The sequence below is a fragment of the Colobus angolensis genome, unplaced genomic scaffold (assembly GCF_000951035.1).
Source record: "Colobus angolensis palliatus isolate OR3802 unplaced genomic scaffold, Cang.pa_1.0 Scaffold105, whole genome shotgun sequence".
NCBI classification, from domain to species: Eukaryota; Metazoa; Chordata; class Mammalia; order Primates; family Cercopithecidae; genus Colobus; species Colobus angolensis.
Window position 1 is genome coordinate 2,006,723 of NW_012111475.1, and position 24,037 is coordinate 2,030,759.

A 24,037-nucleotide genomic window follows, 5' to 3' on the forward strand; every position below is an offset into this window, starting at 1 on the left:
AACTCCCAAATCTCCTGACTCCCATTTAATCTTTTTTCCACTAAACTCTATATGCTGTTTCTCACTTAAGACCTACAGTGTTAACACAAGGATAAATCCTTGGAAGCTTTTTGCAACACTCTGCAAGAACCACCTTTAGTTCCCCCATACCAAGGCTCTGAAGCCTTGGTAGGCAGGATCTGAGAAAAAGCTAAAAGACTTCTGGAGACAGAAGACTGGAACTGGGTCTTGAACAATGAGCAAAAACAACTAGCATTTACTGAACTCACCATGCACTAGGTATAGTGCTACATAGATGCCTAATGTGGATTACTGAATGAAATCTCTACAACATTGCTGTGAAGTATCAACAGTATTCCACTTTACAGATAAAAATAAAGAGGCTGAATTGACCAAGATCATATTGTTAGCACAAAGAATGAGGAGAGTTCCTGGCACAATGCCCTCCTATAGCTGTCAGGCCCACATTCACACACTGTATGAATGAACAGCAATGAGAAAGGAGGGGCTCTCACAGTACAGGTGAGGACTAATAGCACTGAAAGAGTTGTTAGTGTTCATGTGTGGGGACACTGAGGAAACCTAGTTTGACTGTTGAGAGGGGTGATAAGGCAAAGTTGCTCAGACGTTATACAGAAATAGTTTGAGATTTGATGCAGTTAAGAAATGAGGAACTATTAATAGCATGCATCCTTGACCTGGGGACTGGCAGGTTAAAAAAAACACTTTAACCATGTTTTCAGTTCCAGTCTTCTGTCTGGCAGTACTATATAAGGTCAATTAGAGGAGACTGGAGATTAATTTGATGGATATTGCAATAGTGCAAGTGGAATGTGATGTTAATATAGAATGGAGTATCAGCAAATGGGAGGAATCTATTAATTCAAGAAACACTGATTGCTTGGTTCAGAACTGGATACTAAACCCAACAAATACATCTAAGTCAGTACTTAAATACAACTTACTTAAATAGAACTAAGTCCAATAAATATAACAGAGAACAAAACAATCCTGTATCCTCTATACAACTTATAGTCTAGTGAAGGAAACAATCTCGAAAAATTCGACAACATAATTATTATTACACTGTAAAGAAAAGGGCCAAGTGCAATGGTGTGCGCTTGTAATCCTAGCACTTTGGGAGGCCAAGGCAAGAGGATCGCTTGAGCCTAGGAGTTTGAGACCAGCCTGGGCAACAAAGTGAGACTCCATCTCCACAAAAATTTTAAAACTTAGCTGGGCATGTGGTGTGTGGCTATAGTCCCAGCTACTCAGGAGGCTAAAGTGGGAGGATCACTTGAGCTGGGAGGTCAAGGCTAAAGTGAGCCATAATCACACCACTGCCTCCAAAAAAAAGAAAAGAAAAGCTGTTGTAAGAAAATACTGAGAGAGAAGAGACCTACTCTAGATAGGGTATTTAATTAAACCCGGACCTAACAGATGGGGAGATAGCCATGAAAAAGATAGAGCAAAGGGCACACAGACTGAAAATTCTAAGGACAAAGGCCCATGGCAGGAAATAGACCAATGAACAGTAAGCAGCAGCATAGAGACCAAGAAGTAGAAATGAAGTTAGACAGGAGCTGGAGCATGCAAAGCTTTGCTGGGCATAGTAATCACTTTGGATGTCAGTCCAAGTGCAAATGGGAAAGGATAAGCGTTGAAGGAGCTTGAGCAGAACAGTGACTTGATAGGATAAACATTTTAAAAAGATGACACTAGGATGTGGAGAGTAGGCTAGAGAGGGACAAGAGTGGAAGAAGGGAAACGAAATTAGGCAGCTATTTTATAAACCTAAGCCAAAGAAGAGAGGATAAGACCAGGCTCATGTCAGTTAGAAGGGAAAAAAGTAAACATTCAAATTATATTTGTGATAGGGTAATAAAACTTGCTTAATAAAAATAAAACTTGTTTCTTGAAAATTAAGAAAACTGTGACTTTCAAGAAAGAATGGATAGTAATAACTGACAAAGATGAAGAGCAAAGACCACTGGATGAAAAACCTTTAGTACTCTTTCTTTTTGAGACAGGGTCTCACTCTGTCACTCAGGCTGGAGTGCAGTGGTGCCATCTTGGTTCACTGTAGCCTCAACCTCCTGGGCTCAAGTTATCCTTCCATCTCAACCTTCCAAGTAGCTGGGACGACAGGCATGCATCACCAGGCCTGGCTAGTTTTTGTATTTTTTTGTAGAGGTGGAGTTTTGCCATGTTGCCCAGGCTGGTCTTGAAATCCTGGCTTCCCACTTCAGCCTCCCAAAGTGTTGGGATTACAGGCATGAGCCACCAAGCCTGGCCTAGTGATTTTAAGATTAAAGAGACATAAGATTGCATCTAGTTTAGAGAATGTGAGTAGTCCCAGAGTATGAAAATAGCAAGAGGACACTGCTGAAGTCTTCAACTCAAGTCAAGACAAGGTAATAAAGAGAAGAATAAAAGGTATATGTATTCCTACCTGCATATGGGGACTATCCTTTTCCTTTGGAGAGAAAAATCGTCCACCTTCACCACGCTTCCGTGCCATGGCATGACGGTGCCGAGACTCATGCAGGTATTTCTAAAATGAGAAATAAAACCATTTAACTATTAATACTATCCAGAACCAGCACAGTTATCTAGTGCACAAATTCCATTCTCCAAAGTTTAAGACAGCTGGGATCAAAGCCACAAGGGACAATTATGACTTAGAATGATGATGAAAGCTTTGGAGAAAACACCTAGTAAGTAAGATAGCTAACCATATATAACTAGTAAGAATGTAAGAATGTGAATGCTTACAGTATGAAGTTTTTTAAAAAAATAAGATTACTACTTATACTTCCCAATATACCCTTCCCTCTGCTTTAATAACAGGCCAAATTTCATTTGAGCAAATGAGTGTTCAGTAAAAAGACTTTCCTAGCATTGAAGTTTATTATTATTATTATTTTCTAGAAACAGGGTCTCACTCTGACACCCTTGCTGCTGGACTGCAGTGGCATGATCACGAATCACTGCAGCTTTGAATTCCTGGGCTCATATGATCCTCCTGCCTCAGCCTCCCAAGTAGGACTACAGGCATTTGCCACCTCACCCGGCTGGACTTTCCTAGCCTTATCTGCATGTTAAGTGTGATCAGGTAACTAAATTCTGGCTAGTGAAAGGTACACAACTTCTTGAAAGTTTCCTTGAAAGAAAGGGTACCTGGCCGGGTACGGTGGCTTACGCCTATAATCCCGCACTTTGGGAGGCCGAGGCAGGTGGATCACTGGAGGTCAGGAGTTCGAGACCAGTCTGGCCAATGTGGTGAAACCCCACCTCTACTAAAAATACAAAAATAAGCTAGGCGTGGTGGCACGCACCTGTAATCCCAGCTACTCGGGAGGCTGAGGCAGGATAATCACTTGAAACTGGAAGGGAGGTTGCAGTCAGCTGAGATTGTGCCACCGCACTCCGGCCTGGGTGACAGAGCAAGCCTCAGTCTCAGGAAAAAAAAAAAAGAAAGAAAGAAAGGGTACCTTTCTTGTTCCCTTTCTTCCTAGGCTGGAGTCTAAGCAGGAATCTTGGACTATGAACAGCACACTAGCAATATTAAAGCAGTGAAACAGGTCTTGAGGACTGTGAAAATGTGCTACCAGTCCAGGATAATTTATCTCTGGACTACTTTTATGTATGAAAAGGAATAACATCTTATTTAAGCCACTGTTGGTTTTCGTTATTATAACTGCAGCTGCATACAGTAATAACAAATGCTAACTCTTACGAAAGAGATAACAAGTATCTAACGTCAATTTTTTGGAAGGTACATGAGAAAACAAGCCATATAAAAGATAATTTCAAAAGTAGAACCCTGCTATTCTCCTCTCCTATATCCTTCCCAATGTTATACATACCCTTCTCTCCTTTGGAATTTTCCCTTCTGCCTCTAGTTTAGCCCGGGCTTGCCTCCTCTTAAGAATACGGTGGTATTGTTTGGCATTCACGTAGAGAGGCTCTTCTTCAAGCATCTCTGCTCCAGGTAGAGGGATTCTTTGGATAGCAGGCACAGAGCCAGCCCCAGGAACCATCTGTGTGAACAGGAAACCAGAGCTTATTGGTGGCATGAAGTATGGACATAGAGTTTCTTGGTTTCTCTTCATCCATTTTTTTCTAAATACCACAAAAAGTAATTTGTATGGGGTACTTGGGTACATTCAGATCCCTGGAGAAATTTATGCTAAAGATCTGCACTTTAAACAAACACCCCAGATGACTGTGTCATAGGAGGTTCAGGTGCCACTCTGAGAAACTATATAAGCATGCCCTAATTCATGTCTACCCATGGCTGTAGATATTTCCGCTGCCATCTAATGGTCAGGAACAGTAGTCATAAGACAAACAGCACAAAAACAGATGAGACTAAGTGCTACTAAATGCCTATATTTATAAAAATAATTTAATAGTTAACTTATAATTCAATCCTAATTTTTCTTAAAAAACACCAAAACACTGTACTAAATGTATGTGAAAACAAGTAACAGAGTCCTGTACTCCACAGCTCTTTCCCAGATACAACCGCTTTGAATAACTATATTGAATCTTTTATAAAAATTATTTATTTATCATTTAGTTCATAGAAACAAGGTCTCTGTAGGTTGCCGAGGTTGAGCTCAAACTCCTGGACTTAAGCCATCCTCCTGGATTAGCCTCCCGAGTAGCTAGGACTACAGGTGTATGCCACTGAGCCAGGCTTGCTTCTGTTTCTTTTCATAGCTTCCTCCACCTCTGTGCAGACTTCTGTTACTCATTCTTTTTTTTTTTTTTTTTAGACGGAGTCTCGCTCTGTCGCCCAGGCTGGAGTGCAGTGGCCGGATCTCAGCTCACTGCAAGCTCCGCCTCCCAGGTTTAGCCATTCTCCTGCCTCAGCCTCCCGAGTAGCTGGGACTACAGGCGCCCGCCACCTCGCCCGGCTAGTTTTTTGTTTTTTTTTTTTTTAGTAGAGACGGGGTTTCACTGTGTTAGCCAGTATGGTCTCGATCTCCTGACCTCGTGATCCGCCCGTCTCGGCCTCCCAAAGTGCTGGGATTACAGGCTTGAGCCACCGTGCCCGGCCTACTCATTCTTAATCTATGCATTTTAACATCCTATTTTGACATATGAGGATTTAGCTTTCACTCACACCACCCAAGTCTTCCTATCTTCCCAATACATTTATATCACACTTTTTTTTTTTTTTGGTTTCTCTATCAATTACAATCTTTCTAATTTTTAGCTTATTTCTTATTTCATCCATCATGGGCAATACTACTTTCCACTTCTCAAAGATTAATATATTATTCCCTTCATTATTTGAATTCTGAAAAGAATTGCATAAAATCACTATTTATCCATTGCTTTATCTCCAGCATCTAGAATAGTCCCTGGTGAATAGTCCCCGGCACACAGTAGGTGCTCAGAATGAATTATGGTTTGTCATAATGTTATTGTAAAAGTAGATTACTGACTGCCTTAAGGATCGATCTCAATCCCAAGAGGTCAACATAATAAATTTTAGGAGGCATCAAGTTGCATGTTCAAGAAAATTTCGAAGACAAAGCTGAAAAATACATTTTCTTACCATGACCATCCCTCCTGAATTGACCACATTGCCTGCCACTGGTAGTGTCACAGTGACAGTCCCTTGCCCACTGCTGGTTGTGTTGGTATTGGCTCCTGTCTGAACAATCTGTGCTCCTGCCAAACTGGCTGCTGGGATAGTGATCATGCCTGAAACAGGGACTGTAACTTTAAGAAAACAAAACATAAAACAAACAAAAAACAGGCACACAGAACAGAAAGAAGGGAGCACAGTTAGTCCCTCTTCTATCTGGTACACACTCACTGATCCTGGCAAAACACACTGAAAAACACAAGGGGAGAAAAAGTACTCTCCCACTCTGGTGTGCTATATATAATCCAAGTAATCACAATCTTTGAAATTCTATTAACTCTCTAGGTCCCAGTTTTGAGTAACTCTATCCTTACCAGTTTTCAAAAGGTGAAAAGGTTTGGCAGTCTCTTCTTCTACAGGTCAGTCTGACTATAGCTGTACCTACTGCTCTTGTACATATGAGCAATCTGCTTTAGAATAGAGATTTTAAAACTTATACTTTGTTTATCTCAAACTGACAATGAGTCAGTTGTAGTATTAAAACTTAAAATTAAACCAAACATTCCAAGTCCCCAGACTATCAACAGCAGCGCTTCAGGATTTGTTCACCATTCTGTTTGAGCTCTTGCCTGGGCTCAATCCAGTTCAGGGCCTCCCCCGAGTAATATGAGAGCACACAGTGCACTCTCTGGATCCTGTATATTGCAAATTTTCAATCACAAAGTCATGGAATCTAACAAGGATGTCCTTTTTTGATTTAACTATTTGACTAACAAGTGCTTCCAAAAGCCTTCAAGTTCAGTTTGTGCACTCCTCCTCCCAGACCAAACAGATCTCTCTATTATTTATGTTATCTATTCCTAAAACATACTTCCATGAGGGCCCTGCGTTGTATTTATTTGTTCCCATGTCTCTCTTACTAGATTAGAGGCTCTTTGAGAACTCTTCTAAGTAAAAGTGCTGTATACGTAATAGTCATTTAAAGTAATGGAGTGACCCAGAAAAAAACATAAGCAGCAACAGCACTCTAAAGTCAACTTGATTTTTGATCTGTTTCTCTCTTTCCCAATAAACTCCCTATTTCTAATCTTCTGTTTAGAAACACTCTTCCCTAAAAGCTTACACAATCCCTAGATTAGCAACCACTGTAGAAACTGCTACACATGGAATCATTGTTGGTCATGGATGGTGACAAGAAACCAACAAACAATGGAGAGCTAGAGGAAATCTTTTTTTTTTTTTTTTGTCCAAAAAATATGTGGTGTCAAGTTCACCACTCAAATTCTAAAGGTATCAGTTGCCTAAGGGACAAAAAAGTTGCCCCAAGAAGTCCTAGGGAAACTTATGGGTACACTTACCTTGCTGGAGAATGGTGCCATCTGCATTAACTGGCTGATAGACAATGGTCTGCCCTTCAGCAGTCTGTGCCACTTGCTGTCCCTGGACAGCAATCTGCTGCTGTGTCTAGAGGAAATAAGTAACGACACAATTCAATAGATCCCAAAGATACTAACAAAGAACCATGTAGTCCTTAAAAAAAAAAAAATTATTTTTTTGAGACGGAGTCTCACTCTGTTTCCAGGCTGGAGTGCAGTGGCACAATCTTGGCTCACTGCAACCTCCGCCTCCTGGGTTCAAGTGATTCTCCTGCCTCAGCCTCCTGAGTAGTTAGGATTACATAGCATGTGCCACCATGCCCAGCTAATTTTTGTATTTTTATGGGGTTTCACCATGTTGGCCAGGATGTCCTCGATCTCTTGACCTTGTGATTAGCTTGCCTTGGCCTCTCAAGGTGTTGGCATTACGGGTGTGAGCCACCATGCCTGGCCAAAAATATATTTTTTTATGGTTTTCATCCCCTTTTCTACTATACATGCTATACATGAAATATCTGACTCAGTTATCTGACTCTTCCAAATCATTTGTGCTCCTGTGTGACAGAGCTAGTGGAATTACCTGAGTCTGGCCAGCAGTGACGGCCGTCTGGGGCTGCTGGATGATGATCTGCTGTGTCTGGCCCTGCTGGCCCTGCACCTGCACAGCCTGTCCACCCTGGATCTGGATCTGTCCAGGTGGGACCAACTGTATCTGCAGAAAAGAACATAAAAAAGGACTGTACTCTACTGACACTGGTCTCCTTTGGTCCTGAGAGTTATCCACATTTCTCTAGAAAGCAGAAAATGTTCTGAAGAGGAAAAAAGAAGTCCTGCTCTGCCCTCCATTATGAAGTAGAGACAACTTATTTTCCATTTATGAAACAATCAGGGAATTTTGAGCACTGTCTGGATATCTGATATTAAGAAATCAATCTCAGTTTTTATAAAAGATAGCAGTGGTATAATCATATATATTGAAAAGCATGTATATTTAAAATACGCTCTGGGCCGGGCATAGTGTGGCTCATGCCTATAATCCCTGCACTTTGGGAGGCCGAGGTGGGTGGATCACTTGAGGTCAGGAGTTTGAGACCAGCCTGGCCAACACGGTGAAACCCTGTCTCTACTAAAAATACAAAAATTAGCTGGACACGGTGGTGCATGCCTGTAATCCCAGCTACTTGGGAGACTGAGGCAGGAGAATCACTTGAACTGGAGGCGGAGGTTGCAGTGAGCCGAGATCACACCACTGCACTACAGCCTGGATGACAGAGCGAGATTCTGTCTCAAAAAAAAAATAAAAAAATAAAATATACTCTAAAGCGCTTTATTATTTTTTTTAACCTTGCCATTTTGGTGAATAATGAAGTACTTTTTTACAGAGGAAATAATATATATATTAAAAATGTTGACAGCCAGGCACAATGGCTCATGCCCGTAATCCCAGCACTTTAGGAGGCTGAAGTGAGCAGATTAGGTCAGGAGTTCAAGACCAGCCTGGGCAATATGGCAAAACCCTGTATCTACTGAAAAATACAAAAATTATCCAGGCATGGTAGGACATGCCCGTAGTCCCAGCTATGTGGGGAACTGAGGTGGGAGGATCATTTGAGCCTGGGAGGCAGAGGTTGCAGTGAGTCAAGATCTGTACCACCGCACTCCAGCCTGGGAAACAGAGCGAGTACCTGTCTCAAAAAAAACAAACAAAGAAAAAACCCAAAATGTGTTCTACCCTAGTCAAATGTGACAACTGCAGCCCAGGACAACACCTTGATAAGGGGCTTGAGAGGACCTTGAAAGAATCCAACAAAGCTATATCAGGATTCCTAACTCACAGAAACTATCAAATAAACTTTTTTTTTTTTTTTTTTTTTTTTTGAGACAGAGTATCGCTCTGTCGCCCAGGCTGGAGTGCAGTGGTGTGATCTCGGCTCACTGCAAGCTCCGCCTCCCGGGTTCACGCCATTCTCCTGCCTCAGCCTCCCAAGTAGCTGGGACTACAGGCGCCCGCCACCATGGCTGGCTAATTTTTTTTTTTTTTTGTATTTTTAGTAGAGACGGGGTTTCACCGTGTTAGCCAGGATGGTCTCGATCTCCTGACCTCGTGATCCACCTGCCTCGCCAAATGTTGTTTTAAGCTGCTAACTTCTAGGATAATTTGTTATACAGTAATAGATAATTAAGGCAGTGTGACACATTATATTCCTCCTATTAGTTTCCAATAACCTCACCAATACTTACTACTGTCATTAATGTTTATCAAATTTTTGTTGATTTAATTTGTATCTCCTATTTGGTCCTAGGATTGGATAGCTAAACCTTAGAAAGCAATTATGGAAAGCAAGGGATCATGTGCCATCCAAATCTATCTTCTTTCTTTTTTTAATGGCTATAGCCACTTTCTTAGGAGTATTATCAAAAACCTGACAAGAATCTTGAAAAATATTTCTCTAAAATTTGGAACTAAAAAACTGCAATACAACCCTTTAAATGTTGGGTGTACAAAAGCCTATTTTCATATAACTAGTGGATACATTTTTTTTTTAAGCACAAAAAAGAAAGCAGTGAGGAGAGCCCCACAGTTCAACATTTCTAGTATTTTATATTCAAGAATACCTCCTAAACTTAAAAGCCAGAATGCATGGCTACTACTAAGTAACCTTCTCTTTACCTCTTTTATTTCAGCATTGCTTCAACAGAGATGGCAGTTTGGAAGGAGGATACTTTCAGAAAGCTAGATTTTTATAGCCAGGTCACTTTCCATCCATAATTTCAACTTGGGACCACCTTGGTCTGGAAAGAAGAACATGCCTAGAATCTTAAGTTATCACAAAGTCTACCAGCTGATAGGAAAAAGGACTACTGAAGGAAGGAAGGTGAAAAAAACAGGTCAATGGGTTCCATGTCTTAGAGACATTCATGGATCCTATTTTGTTAGGGGATAGATTGCCTAGGTTTCCTTAATTATTTTTTCCAAATACTTAGCTAATTGGCATTTAAAAAGTATTGGCAAATAAATAACTAAACAAATTTATCTGGTTATGTGAACCAACTTCATTTCTAAGTTTATATTGGCTATTAGGATTTCCTCTATCTATTCATATTCTTTGCCCATTTTTCTACTTTTGTATAAATACATAAAAGTTATTTATACATATTCTGAATACAAACTCAGTTATATGTATTAAAAATATCTTTTCCAAGTTTTCACCTCGTTTACTTTCATTTGATATATTTCAATGCATATTATGTTTTAAAATAGTCAATTTGTTTTTAAAAAATCCTTCTCTGTAGCATAAAAATTCTCTTATAATTTTCTTTTGAATTTTCCAAGTTTACTTTTCTACACTTAGATCTTTAATCCACCTAGCAAATATTTTTTAAAATACAGTGTGAAGTAGAAATCAATTTCTTTTCTGTATCATTCTTCAGCCATTTCTTCACTGATATGTTTATACCACTTTTATTACATGCCAACTTCCAATATTCTTCTATTTCTTGGCTCTCTCTCTGGTTCTAGTGTCTTTCTCAGGCCAAGGATTTTAATCTAAAATTATATGCAGAATTTTTCATGAGACTGGACATCTGTACTTTTTCTTAGAGGGTGCAAGCTTTACTAGGATTCTAAAATAGAGAATACAATTCAAAAAAGGTTAAGAAGTACTCTTCTTTAAAAAATGGCTACTCAAAGAACACTAATGAGAAAAAAAAAAAAACTCCTATACAAAGGGGAGTAAAGCCTTAAGCATTATAAGGGAGGCTATGGAATCTCACCTAGAGAGCTTTACTTATGTAACAGAATATATTTTTTTCAGCTTCGTTAGTTATAGCTCTATTGGAAGCAGGGAAATAACTCTTTGAAGGTTCCTTATAGCAAAATAAAATCCCATAAAAATCACAGAATTTAGAGTTAGAATGAACCTTACATATCATCTCATATAAATTTTATTTTTAGATGAGCAAACCAACAATTAAATAACCTGGCCAAGATCAGAATGCTTATTTAATGGCAGACCTGGTAATGAAAGCTGGATCACTACACTCACAGTATACTGATCCTAACAATACCACACTGTCTCTACTCAACAGTGGAGAAGGCACAACAAGCGGGGCTGGAGAGGAAGCAAAGAGAGAACAGAAAGGATATAGCAATAGGGAATTGAGGAAAGCACATGTTGAAAAGATATTTAAAGCCTCATATATTTATGCAAGGAGAAATGTGAAAACTATTTTTAATCCCAAGTACAATTCTGTCTTGGCAAAACTTTGCCAATGGGCTCAAATATGCCCTTACCCTTTACCCAAGCAATCCCCAATCCAAAGAAATTATCCTGAGAATTCAGTTGAAAAATAAAACTATTGTGCCCAAATATGTTTACCTACAAAAGCAAATGAAAACCAGAATCCTTAACTATATTTTATAAATTAGAAATTCTGATTCATCAAGGTGACTGAACATTACGAAAGGATTAAAAAAAAACAAAACAAAAAAACAACGAAAACACAACCCCACATGCATGGTACAGTTATGCCCAAAAATTATGCATGAAAACACAAGACAATACACAAAAAGTACAAGTTTGATTTATGAGCAGTGTGATCATGGCTGCTTTTTTCAACTTAAAATTCCTTCAGAAAACTAAGACATTAACATGACTGCTATAACTGTTGAAACAATACAAAGATTTAGATAGAATAACTAATAGTTCTCTCATACTCCCTTTTACATGACTATAAACATATACTCATGAGGGGTTGGTTATGAATTACAAAGATGAGATCACACTATTTCTCTGCAAATTATTTTCACTAAAAATATGTCAAGATTAACCCACCCCAAGTCAACAGTTCATTTCTTTTAACGATGATGTAATATTCCATGTGAATATATTATGATTTATTCCAACTATTTCCTTATTCTTATTAATGGACACTCAGATTACAATTTTATTTTTTGCTAGTACAATGCTATGAAAAGTGTCAAAATTTCTCCCTACTATTGATGCTTTTCTTCCTATAGGACAGATTCTCAGAAGTGGGACTGCTAGCTCAAATATTCGTTGTATTTAAGAGATAGTGAGGTGCCTTTCCAAAATAACTCCACAGTTTGAAATTACAAAATAATGATAATTCTTTTTCTCCACATCCATCCTAGCAGTGGATATAATGATTTTTTTTGCCATCTTGATGAGAAATATCTAATTTAAAAATTTGATACCAGAGTTGTATGTAACATTTCTACATATTTCTGTTAATCTCTTCTTTTTTTCTTTTCTTTTCTTGTTTTTTTTGAAACAGAGTCTTGCTGTGGTGCCCAGCCTTGAGTGCAGTGGCACAATCTTGGCTTACTGCAACCTCCGCCTCCTGGGTTCAAGAGATCTCATGCCCAAACCCCCCAAGTAGCTGGGATTATAGGCACCTGCCACCATGCCCAGGTAATTTTTGTATTTTTAGTAGAGACAGGGTTTTGTCATGTTGGCCAGGCTGGTCTTGAACTCCTGGCCTCAAGTGATCCACCTGTCTCAGCCTCCCCAAGTGCTGGGATTACAGGCGTGAGCCACCGTCCCTGGTCTTCCTTTAATCTCTTCTACATCGTTGCTTACTTTTGTTTTCTGTTTCTCAATCAGTCTTTCAACTGGATTTACCTGTTTTATTGGTCTGCTTAAATAATCTAGGTTTTATATATCCTTTCTATATGCCAGTTTTCTACGTAATAAATTTGGACCCACTTTTTGCTCATTTTGTTATTTTTCTAACTTTCTAAATATTCATTTTTGTTTCTTTTAAAATAAAATATACTATAAACTAGATTCTAACCTCTTTATATACTTTACAGCAATTCAAGATCATGTCTAATATCTTGGTCTTTACTGGAGCTGTCCAATTTCTGCATAATTCTAGTTTATATCACTGGTACTATAAAGGCAGAAAATCAACTGAATGCAAAATGTGGGTTAGGAAGCAGTTAAATGCATTATCAATTATCAAACAGTTTGTAATAATCTATTCTTTGAAACCTCTCCTCTGATATACTGCTCAACATTTTTAAATACTACTCACCTGCTGCAAACCCTGTGTTCCAGAAACAGGTACTTGCATGATAGTTTGACCTTGTCCACCAGGGACAGCCTGGACCATGATGGGTTGGCCAGTTGATGTGATTAGCTGGCCTCCACTGACCTGCACCATTAGTGGCTGCCCTTGGACCTAGAATGAAATAAAATAAGAACAATGAAATAACATAAGACACAAAATGGTTTTTACCAAAAGACAATCACTGGAACTATTCTGCTGTCTTGCTAGAAAAGGAAAAGGTAGAAAAGACTAAGAAAATATATGTCTTAAGTCCTCAAGTTATCTTTAAATATCTATGATACCTGTTACTAAATGCCAAGCTCAATACTTTAAGATCAGACATAATGGAGAATATCCAGAGTCTTTGAGAAGTCTCAATAGATATAAGGCATTTGTCACCAAACACGGGCTAAATCCATGACAAACATTTAATCATAATGGCAAGGTTAGTTGCCTGTTTAAACCAATCCAGGGATGGTCTCTGTGAAGGCTGGAGAGGAGGCAGTGAGAGGGAAAGGTGATGGTGATGATGGTGGTTGAGTACAAATTCTAAATAAAGTGAAGAAGGTAAATCAAACTGTACCCAGCAGTGACTCCAGGAGGCTGGGTAGCAAGCAGCTCTGGAAGCTTATGTAGAGGATGACCCTTTTCTCCGTATAGTCTCTCAAGCTAAAATGAAATATCAAATATATACCTTTACCCTGCTCATTTTACTCTGTGAATTCTAGATATGTGTGTTGTTTAAAGAGCTCACTACTAAAGATTTCTTAAAAATACTTTCTGGTCAGTTTGCAGTCTCCATGGTGGAATTCCTCACATTGGCCTCTATAATATCCACATGGTTATTCTAGCTTTATCAGAAGCAACAACATATATTGAAATTACACAGAGCAGTCAAGTGTACAAATTTCAGCCTCCTATGAGTAAACAGACTACTGTAGGAGCCAGGTCACTACAAGTGCTCTGTCACATCTTAAGTCCCAATACAAAAATACCTAATAGAATGCTTTCTGGAAATGCTTTAAAAGTGCTTTACAAGTGAACTGGAATGATCCATGGAATAGTCCAAAACTTTCATTTTCAGACTCTATCTTTGACAGAAATTACTTAGAACAGAATATTCATGACTGAAATATTCACACTTACTGAAAGTATGTGCAAGTAACAGCTATTAGTTAAAAGATCATTCTGTCCTAGATGAGTAGGTTAGATAGTGAGGTTCTCCTACAATCACCACCACCACCACCGCCACCGCCACCGCCACTAATGTATTAAAATCACCAGGAACGCTGAAATCCTAAGTTTTGTTAAACTGTCCATTAAGAGCCTTTACTTTACTTTTTTAAGGACTTTACAGCCTGACTCTCTCATGCTATCTCCTTCCCTTATTTCCCCATTCCTTTTGCTACATCAAATGCTTGCATATTCTGTATCAATAGAGATTTCTCAGAATACATGCAGCATGAATAACCAAAATAACTATTTAAAATTCTCCCAATATAATCAGATCCCTAGAGGAAAGGTTTATATTATTTCCATAAAGTGTTTCCACTTATTTTAAATAAAATCTATGTAAGTAGGAAACACAAGTTTTAAGATACAACTAGTAATAATTTTCTATCTATTCATCATCTTAATTTCCTCTCCAACTGTTGTGCTATTTGTGCACATGATAAATGATTTGAGACTCCAAAGAGCTCACTGTATTTACAACAGAAAAATGTTACAAAGACACATGCATCAAACAAGAAGCCATACAGTTAAGAGCATGTTACATTCCTATTCCACAAGGGGTTAATGACAATCCAAAATACTGTTTTATATATGAGTAAGATGAAGCAAGCATGAAAAACATTAACAAGCTGTTGGACTGTGAGATTTGAACACAGTTTTGGAGTGCCTACAAGCTCAGTTTCTTTCAGCTTAATTTATTTTCAAAGTTGGTTGTATATCATTACCAAACACTATTGGTGGCAGGGGTAGGGGTGGGACTGAAAGGATAAAGTGAAGTGATAACAATAAGAGGTAGTTATCTGCAGGATGTTTAGCAGCACTAGCAATAAAGTGAGATGCCAGTTCTACATTCTAGATTCTACTTTGAATCATTTCCAATTCAATGGAGGGAAAAAGTAGGGTACCCACATCTTGCCAATTTTTCAAAAATACAGTCATTTTAATAAAAGTAACCTACAGACACAGAGTAGACTAGTGCTCCTACTCCTATTTCTTATAGGAACTGGTCAAATTAGAACCCAATTTAGGATACTTAACTTAGCCATACACAATGCTAAAGAACTGTATTGATTAACCAAGAATTATCACAGTGGCTTTAATACCTAAGACTTACAGAAAGCATATCCTGCTTCTGCCTAACCAAGAGGTATCTGGGGTAATCTTTGCAGATCTAGTAATAAGACAGGTCACTATTTCCCCAGGAAAGGTAGTGGAAACAATAGCAGTTAACAAGAGATTAACAAGATTCAGCGCTTAGATAAACCTTGCCAAGTGTAATGATTATTTTTCAGTTGAGTTGCCCCTTGAATAAAAATAAAGCACAGCCTAGCCTAGCTTATGTGTGTCTATATATGTATATATTTACTTCTCCATTATAACGCAAATACACAAAATTTTTACCATGCAATTAATTGGATCAGAGTTTGAGCCCTGAATAAATTCTAATGTCACTTATAAGAATTTCTTCCTGTCACTTACACCATTTCTTTTCCAGGCATTCTCAAAGAAACACGCTAGTCAAATCCAATTCTCAGAAAGTTAATACGGGGTCTCTATACGACTTGGCACAAAACATTAGGAAACTGGCATCTTATAAGCCTCAAAGACAAGTTAGCAGCATCAAAGGCATGCAACTGACTTTGCCATTCCTACTGGAGATCCTAACACAAACAGCACCAGACATGAGGAGAGGAGAAGTTCATGCAGTGCTCACAGAGAATCAGAGAGGGTACCACTACCTGGAGGGTCTGGACTTGCTGGCCTGAGGCGGATGCCACCTGGGCCTCAGTCTGCAACTGCACAGCAGTGACACCACCCTGCTGCTGAGAACAGGAACAGGAAGAGCTTGAAATATGTCAGGAAGGAAATGTGTAGTTCAAGACATGAGATCACTTTACCTCGGAGGAGAGGGAGGGAAGCCTGAAGGACTTTCAAAATGTACAGACTCCCTATGCTGAAGCTGTTTTGTTGAAGGTAGTAGCATTAAAGATATTAGCCCTTTGTCTCCAGAGTGGACCTCAAAATGTGACTCAAAAACTCAAAACAGTTGTCATCATTAACACAAAGATTTGTAATGCAATCTTTCCCTCCAGAAACAGGAATCTGATACTTCTACTTACACAATTATTTAATGCTCTTTTTATCTCCTCAAATGAGTTCACAAGAAAAAATGATTAGGTTTTAATAGCCCTGAAACTACCATAAAAAAATTCTGGGCTTAAATGCAATCACTAAGAAAGGAGAAGTAATCACTGTGAACCGAAATCATCTTCATGACGTCAATGCTCTTACGTCCCAAAACTAAGATTCTTTTTTTTTTTTTTAACTTTATTTATTTACTTATTTCGAGATGGGGTCTTGCTGTTTTGCCCAGGCTGGTCTTGAATTCCTGGGCTTAAGCCAACCTTCCTGTCTCAGCCTCCAGAGTAGCTGGGATTACAGGCATGCAGCACCATGCCCAGCTTCAAAACTAAGATTATTTCTACCCAACTGGACTGCTTTGCCATTTCAATGATTCAACCTTATTTTTACATCCACTAATGGCAAATTCTGAAAGAATAAAAACCCACCCTCCAGAGTACTGGTCTGAATGGAGGGCCCTTTGTGGAATCCCTTTCTCTAAAAAGGCAGTTAAAGGAAACTGCCAGAGCCACAGCAGCTGTATGGAAGGGAAAGCTATCAAGGGAGTTTGTCTTTTAATTAAGAGTAGCTCCTTCCTTTGATCATTAGATGGGAACAACTCATCATCAATACTTCCTTTGCTTTCCCTACTACCTTTCTATATTAGCTAAATTCCATTTTGAAAACAAAATATTTCCAAAATATCAATCTTGGCCTAAGGTCAAATAGAAGCATAATAAATTTCTTCTAGGGGTGGGAAAAAAGTGAAATTTTACTATAATAAACCCAAGCATAAAGCATCAAAAAATTTAACCTGTGTATAAATTCAAGAAAGCAATCTATTAATTAGGAATAAACCAGCAGCAGGGAATTCCTTTCTAATATGTGCTTATCCGTAAGAACGACTGTCTAAGTATTATCCTAATGTTAAACCAGAGCTTTTCTGAATAAAAAATGTGGCAGACCAAATCAAAGAACAGAAGATTTCTTGGAAGCTATGTTGGTTTGTCTGTTGTGGCCAAAGCCTTACTAAATCACAAGTTAGCTCAAACAAGAAGAGAAAAAGACCAAATAGAATCCAGAAAAATTTAAAAGTCCAAATTTCCAACTGAAAACCAGACTAGATGTTTTTGCTTACAATGAGATAAAAGAGGCAATTTACTATAACCAGGCACCCATGAAGAGTAGATTCTAAGTGGTCATGGGCTAGACATGGCATTTCAGCACAAGCCATCAGACTCAGTATTTCACAAGATCTGGTAGCTTTCAAATAATTCCCCAGGGAAATAGACCAACCAATTGAGTGGTGCTGTTATCAGTTTCATTGCTGTGATGTTTAAAGCAGTTTTACTTCCATACCTGCTGCTGAATCTGTCCTGCCTGGACAACAATCTGCTCTGTCGAACTATTGCTGTTTGCTGTATACTGCTCCATGGTCCCTCCAAGTGAGATTCCTGTCCGCTCTGGAGATCCTAGAAGGCTGTGAGGTACACTCCTATTAGAAAGGTGGGGAAAGAAACTAAAGTGAGACTGTCAATAAAGGCCTTACCAGACAATTAACCTGGATAATTTATCACTGTACTTTATTTGCAAGAAAACAGGATAAGAGAATAGGAAATGCTTATATTCAGTATCATTTTTAACTAGGATTATATGGCACAATCATAACATAATGCTATTTTCACCTTTCTAAAATGCTTTCAGTCATTTCTTATTGACAACCTTACCTTTCAATACTGTCAGAGCAATACCTGCACCTTAGAGATACTCATTAAGCTGCAACATCACTTTGATACAAGGCCTACGTAACACTGATTTTCAGGTTTGCACATATACTTTAGAGAATAAAGCTTCTTTAAAGTTGTAACACATAACTGCTTCCCACCAAACAAGTTACTCAGGTCCGCTACATATGGCAGCCAAAATTTACCCTTCTCATAAAGAGTTGAAGATCCGCTTTCAAAAATAAGGATACAATTAGATAAACTGAATGATATCTGAGAACCTTATTAAAGACTTCATTAAACAATTAAAATGATAAAAATTAGCAATGGGTAATTCATCTTGGAAATACGGGAGGGAGGACAGATATATAAACAAAAATGTAGATAGGTCTTTCTGATTATTTTTCAGTAGGCCCTCATAAATTCCAACATCTGAATAATAAAATGACGCAGCCTAACTGAGCTGCTCATTATAGTGGCAAAGTAGAGTACCACTCTCCGTAAGTCCACACATGCTGGTGGAATTCATCATTTGCAAGGTGTCTCAAGACAGTCTGAAAGAAGAAATCAAAATATGTGCAAGTATATGTCCAACTATTTAGAAAGAAGTGTATTGATATCTAAAATTTACTTTGAAATGCATCAAAAAATGGATGAATGGGTGGAGAAATATCTGGTAAGGCAATTATAGTAAGATGTTAATAATAGACCCTAACTGGCAGGTATACAGGTGTTTATTTTCAAATTTCTTTGATTTCACTGCACACTTGAAAATTCTTATTTTCAAAATAAGAATTTTGGGAAATTCTTATTTCCCAAATGAATGTTGGAATGTTGGGAAAAATATAACAAAATTTAATCAAAATAAAAATCAATCAACCCCATTACTCATAATCAAAATGGATACAATATAAGAATCTATGAGCTATAAATAACAGGCTATGTCATCACAGCAAGAGGACTTGCGGCCATATGGTTCTCCAAAGCACTGCCCTTGATCTAAGGGAATGCTCACTAGGTAAATTTCTAGCTATAATTTGGATTTACATATAGATTGGCCAACAGGGAGCAAATATAATCAGCAACATGAACAACTGGTTTTCTGATTTTTACACCAGTCTCTTTGGAATTGATTGACCAAGTCTGCTCCTCAGAGATTCTGGGTATAGAATAGAAAATCAGGTTTTCAGCCAGACTGTGAATCTGTTAGGGACACTAACAGCCTTCCCTAAATTCTATCTTGTCTCTAATACACAATACATTTATGTCTGTAAACTAATGAAATTAAGGTTATGATGTAAAAGAATATATACGATTCCATTTATATAAAATCTCCAAAAGACATCAGTAATCTAGAGACAGAAAATAGATCAGTGGTTCCTTGGGAGTGGAGAATACAGGGAGACAGGAAAGAGGGAAGTTGACTGGCATGGAGCCTTAGGAATATTGTAGGATGATGAAAATGTTTTATATCTTCATTGTGGTAGTGGTTGCATAGGTGTACAAATTTGTCAAAACTCATCAAAATGCACACTTAGAATTATTATACTTTGTATCTAAACTATGTCTCAATACATTTATTTTAAAAATAAGGATCATGAAAGGAATGTCTTTTAAGTTTCAACGCCTCCCCAACTCCAAATTTCCTTCTTATATGACATTTTTTCTTTGACTAATATCCAGAAGTTTACATCTTTACAAGACTAAAATATAACTTGAAGCACATGATAATGACTAATAGATGTAACATATTTTCTTCTTAACTAGTTTATCCTGGTAATACAAATGAACCAATTTAGCAATATTTAAATCTATACTTTGAAGAGTATAAAGATTTGAAGAGCAGCTTCAAATCTGGCAGCAATTCTCTCTCACATTAATGACAGTGATTTAGTCTGTATCATGATATTGATACTATTAACGGTTAATGCTATAAGCAACTGGCTTCAGTAAAGTTGTATGTTCCTACTACTGTGAGATTCAGTTAGCAAGACTGCAATACAATTCGATAGTCTTTCCCAAAGTGCCTCTTTGCCCAAGATTATGACAAACTTAAGTTAGCCAGATTTAGTCTGTCTAGCTCTTGCTCTTAACACAAAGTTTTGAATGGTTTTTCCTCAAAGAGAGAGAAATAAGAGTGTTTATTCTGGCTAGCATGAAAATTCTCTTCCTAGTGCATTCTCTTCTCAGTGTAATTCTCTTTGCCCCACTATTCCAAGGTGCAAAAGCTGAAATTTAAACAACCACTCACTAGGAACCCATTCTATGTGGACCTACACACACTCCAAAGCTAAAACCTTCAGAAACTCAACTAGTGTAAACATATGAAAAGCCCTAGAATAACCACAGCTGATAATCACTACCAGGCAAAGCCTAGAACAGTAGCTTTTTAACTTTTTTGATCACAACCCTTAGTAAGAAACACATTTCATTATCACAACTCAGTGCACACATAATGCATAAAACATAACTGAAACGAGTTTCAAGTATTTACCCTTATACAACACAAGATGCACTTTGATATTTTCCATTCTTTTTTTTTTCTTTTAAGAGAGAGGGTCTCCCTATGTCACCCAGGCTGGTCTCAAACTCCTCAGCTCAAAGGATTCTCCCCACTTGGCCTCCCAAAGTGCTGGGATTACAGGCATGAGCCATCATCATGCCTGGCAGATATTTTCTATTCTATTATTTTAAAATTCCCAGCATTGGCTCACTCAATTTCTTTCACAACTCAACAAGTGGGTCCTGATACATGTTGGATGAAAGACTAGACTACAACAAAGGGCTGTCCAGCTTCCTCATCATTCTACAGATTTCTGGATTGGAGCTTTCTAATGCACTTCTCTCCACTAACTATATACCATGTGCCAGACACTGTTCTGAAGGTTTTAAAAATAAAAAGAAATCTCTGACGAAGAGTCTAACTTCAAAGAGTCTTTAAGTTTAGTAATGGAGTAAAAACCTATACTGGAATCCTAAGAGATAAAGTGATATGGGAATTTGGAGGACAGAGATTTGTTCCAGCTGGGGATAAATCAACAAGGCTTAAAAGAAAAGGTACTATTTGAACTTTTTTTTTCTTTGCTATCAGAGGCCTGCAGGATGAACTGGTCTTAAGTGTGAGAAAGATTTAGCTATGTGATGATGTGGAGGAAGGTGAAGTGCTACAAATCAAGAGAGCATAAAAACAAGAACAGAAACAGTTCAGCATGTGAGTAGCAGACTAAACGGGAAGAAAAGCTTGGGGCCACACTACTGTCTCTCGAAATGTCAGACAAAGAAATTCTTCTGCAGACTGGTGGAAGCTTGAAAGGTACTTAGCAAAAAAGTTACCAGATTAGAATGCCTTTTAGAAAGATGCCAAGCAAAAGTATTTAGTGATTTTGAAGTGACCAGAACATACCTATGTTTAAATACTAAGGTTAAAACATCTATTTCAGGTCAGGACGCAGTAGCTCATGCCTGTAATCCCAAAGTTTTGGGAGACCAAGATGGGAGGATGGCTTGAGCCCAGGAGTTCCAGGTTACAGTGAGCTATGATTGCGCCACTGTATTCCAGCCTGGACGATAGAGGAAAGCCCTGTATCCAAAAGCAAACAAACAAAATTTCCAAAGGCAAATATACATGCTTTTTAGACTATTTAAGCCATATCATCTCTTCTGCTAATGCGGATAATGTGACAATCAAATGAATTAAGAAAATGATTTAAGCAACAATGAAAAACTCATCCTAAAAAGTGAAAATAAAACCTGTCTCCGAAGTTTCAGTAATGAAAGAGCACTGGAATACGAGTTTTCTGAAACCTACCAGTTGTATAGCATTAAATGTGAATTTAGAAATGGGCACCAGATACTGAAGACCTCTATGTGCCAGGGAATGCACTAGATGATTCACATGAGTAAAAATAATTTTCAGAGTCCTAGGACAAAAGTCTTCTCTTCTTCTCCAAAGAACTCAGCCACTATCATGGGGCAAAACCCATAAAACAAGTCAGAAACTTGTTTTTTCAATCTTATGAAAAAAATGTAGCTCTAGATCCCTTCTACTTGAACCTCCATACAAAATAATAACTGTTTCCACAATATTCCTTAGCAAGATATACAAGTATTTTACCAACTGGGCCTTTCCCCCCCCAAACTATCACTACTACTGTCCACTTCCCTATCCCATCTTCCTGCCTCAAACAGTGTAATTTGATTCCTCCGCACATGCTTTTCCTCTCTTCAAGCAATGCTCTTCCATCTTTCTTGCGGAAGAATTACCATCATTCTTCAAGGCCAGTCAAAAGTGCGGCGGAGATAAGCCTTTCACGGAGGCTAGCTCACGCATCCATACGTCACAGCACTGAACTTGGCCCCTTTATAGCACTAACCGTTAGGTATTAACTACCTGTTCACCTGTCAATTTCCAACAGGTAGGCACAGTTCTTATTGACCTCTACGGACTCGCTCCCCAATACATGGATTATACCTGGCATATACTGCTGGATAATTGGTTGCCAACAGCAACCTCTCACCCTAAGGCAAACCCCACAACACTGTTAAAAGCTTCTAAACATCTGCTGAGAAAACGTTAACACAGGATTAGAAAGTGTATCAGAAAAACATAAACCAAGAGATGAGTGGACTGGGTCAAGCCTGACACAAAGTAACACAGAAAGGCGAAAGCAAAAACAAAGGGGGAAAAAAAAAGCCGAAACTGTACTACATTTCCAAGGGAGGGAGATTTCACAAAATGAGCAGTGGATGAGATTAGTAATATGAACATCAAGTTGTGCAGCCTCCGGGAAAAAGAATGCGCAAGGGTATCAATCTTCTAAGAGTGAGGTTCCAGGCACCGAATGGACTAGTCTTACAGCCCGGACAAGAAAGGGAGACCGCTTGGTTGGGCTCCAAGACGGAGGTGTGCGGTCCTGCCACTGCGAACGGGGCGGGGAAGAGAGGAAATGACGAGCCAAAAGGGGTGGTCACGGCGCCGGGCCGGAGACCCGGGCGGAGCGGACTGGGAGGAGGGACGCAGCGGAGCACGGGGAGTGGGCGAACTAACGGCCCCCCCTCCCCACTAGGGAGACAGCTGGGGCGGGCCTGTAGGGCTCCGAGGCGAGGGAGGGCCAGCCCCGTTGCCAGCTGCACTCGGGACCCCGCGGCCGGGGCGCGCACCCTCCCCAGGCCTCCCTCCCGACCTAGAGGGGCTGCAGATACACAGACCCGGCTCAAGAAGAGCCGAGGGCCCGGGGGAGGCTTCCTGCCCCAAGGGCCGGAGAGTGGAGAGAGCAAGGGCAGGTTTAAGTTTGCGGCCAGAACTACCAGGAGGAAATCGCCGAGGCCCAGGGCGCGCATGTGTCCCCTAGTGTAGGGCCATTCGTGGCCCCGGGCCTGGGGCCTGAGAACCTGGGCCTAAGAATCGGGAAACGGGGACGCATTCCCAACTGATCCTGGCACCCTGCGAGGGTCGGAGCCCCGAGGTGCCTGCTCCCCGGAGCGCCATCCCCGCGCGGGGCGGCCCCTGCAGGCCTCGGCCGGGAGTGCCCCGAGGCGCTCGCCGGCCCCACGCCGGGGCCGCTGGCCGCCCTGCTGGGCTAGGCTCAGCTCGACTCCCCGGGCTCGACGGGCGCCTGGGCCTCTCCTGAGTGGTCAGCGAGACCCGCCAATCGGGGCGCTGGGGCCGGCTCTGGGCCGCTGGATATTGGCTCCTCACACTCACCGTGCCTCGCTCCCCGGGTCCGCTGCCCGCGCTGATTGGCTCCAGTACCGGACTCCGAAACCCAATCAGAGGCTCCAGCCGCCGCCGCCGCCGCCACTGCCGCTGCCTAGCAAAATGGCGAACCCGAACAAAGGGGAATCGGGCCTCCCTCCAACCGCCTCCGCGCAGGCGCCTCTGAGACCACGCCCATTAACTCCAG

The 24,037-nt window shown here is 39.8% G+C and overlaps 1 protein-coding gene across 3 annotated transcripts in view; it reads right to left on the reverse strand.

Moving 5' to 3' along the window:
• NFYA (nuclear transcription factor Y, alpha) overlaps nucleotides 1-23,955 on the reverse strand; it is a 29,465-nt gene extending 5,510 nt beyond the window's left edge. Inside the window, exons 1-9 of one of the 3 annotated variants that reach the window (XM_011944114.1) lie at nucleotides 23,839-23,955; nucleotides 17,770-17,905; nucleotides 16,026-16,112; nucleotides 13,042-13,188; nucleotides 7,562-7,693; nucleotides 6,964-7,069; nucleotides 5,573-5,739; nucleotides 3,870-4,043; nucleotides 2,453-2,554 (exon numbers count right to left, since the gene is read on the reverse strand). In XM_011944114.1, coding sequence (XP_011799504.1) covers nucleotides 2,453-2,554; nucleotides 3,870-4,043; nucleotides 5,573-5,739; nucleotides 6,964-7,069; nucleotides 7,562-7,693; nucleotides 13,042-13,188; nucleotides 16,026-16,112; nucleotides 17,770-17,844 — 990 coding nt within the window. In that variant the 5' untranslated portion in view covers nucleotides 17,845-17,905; nucleotides 23,839-23,955. Of the gene's footprint in view, nucleotides 1-2,452; nucleotides 2,555-3,869; nucleotides 4,044-5,572; nucleotides 5,740-6,963; nucleotides 7,070-7,561; nucleotides 7,694-13,041; nucleotides 13,189-16,025; nucleotides 16,113-17,769; nucleotides 17,906-23,342; nucleotides 23,727-23,838 lie in introns of those variants that run through there. The other 2 variants (XM_011944122.1, XM_011944128.1) reach the window with 2 other exon arrangements.
• Between the last annotated feature and the right edge of the window lie 82 nt (nucleotides 23,956-24,037).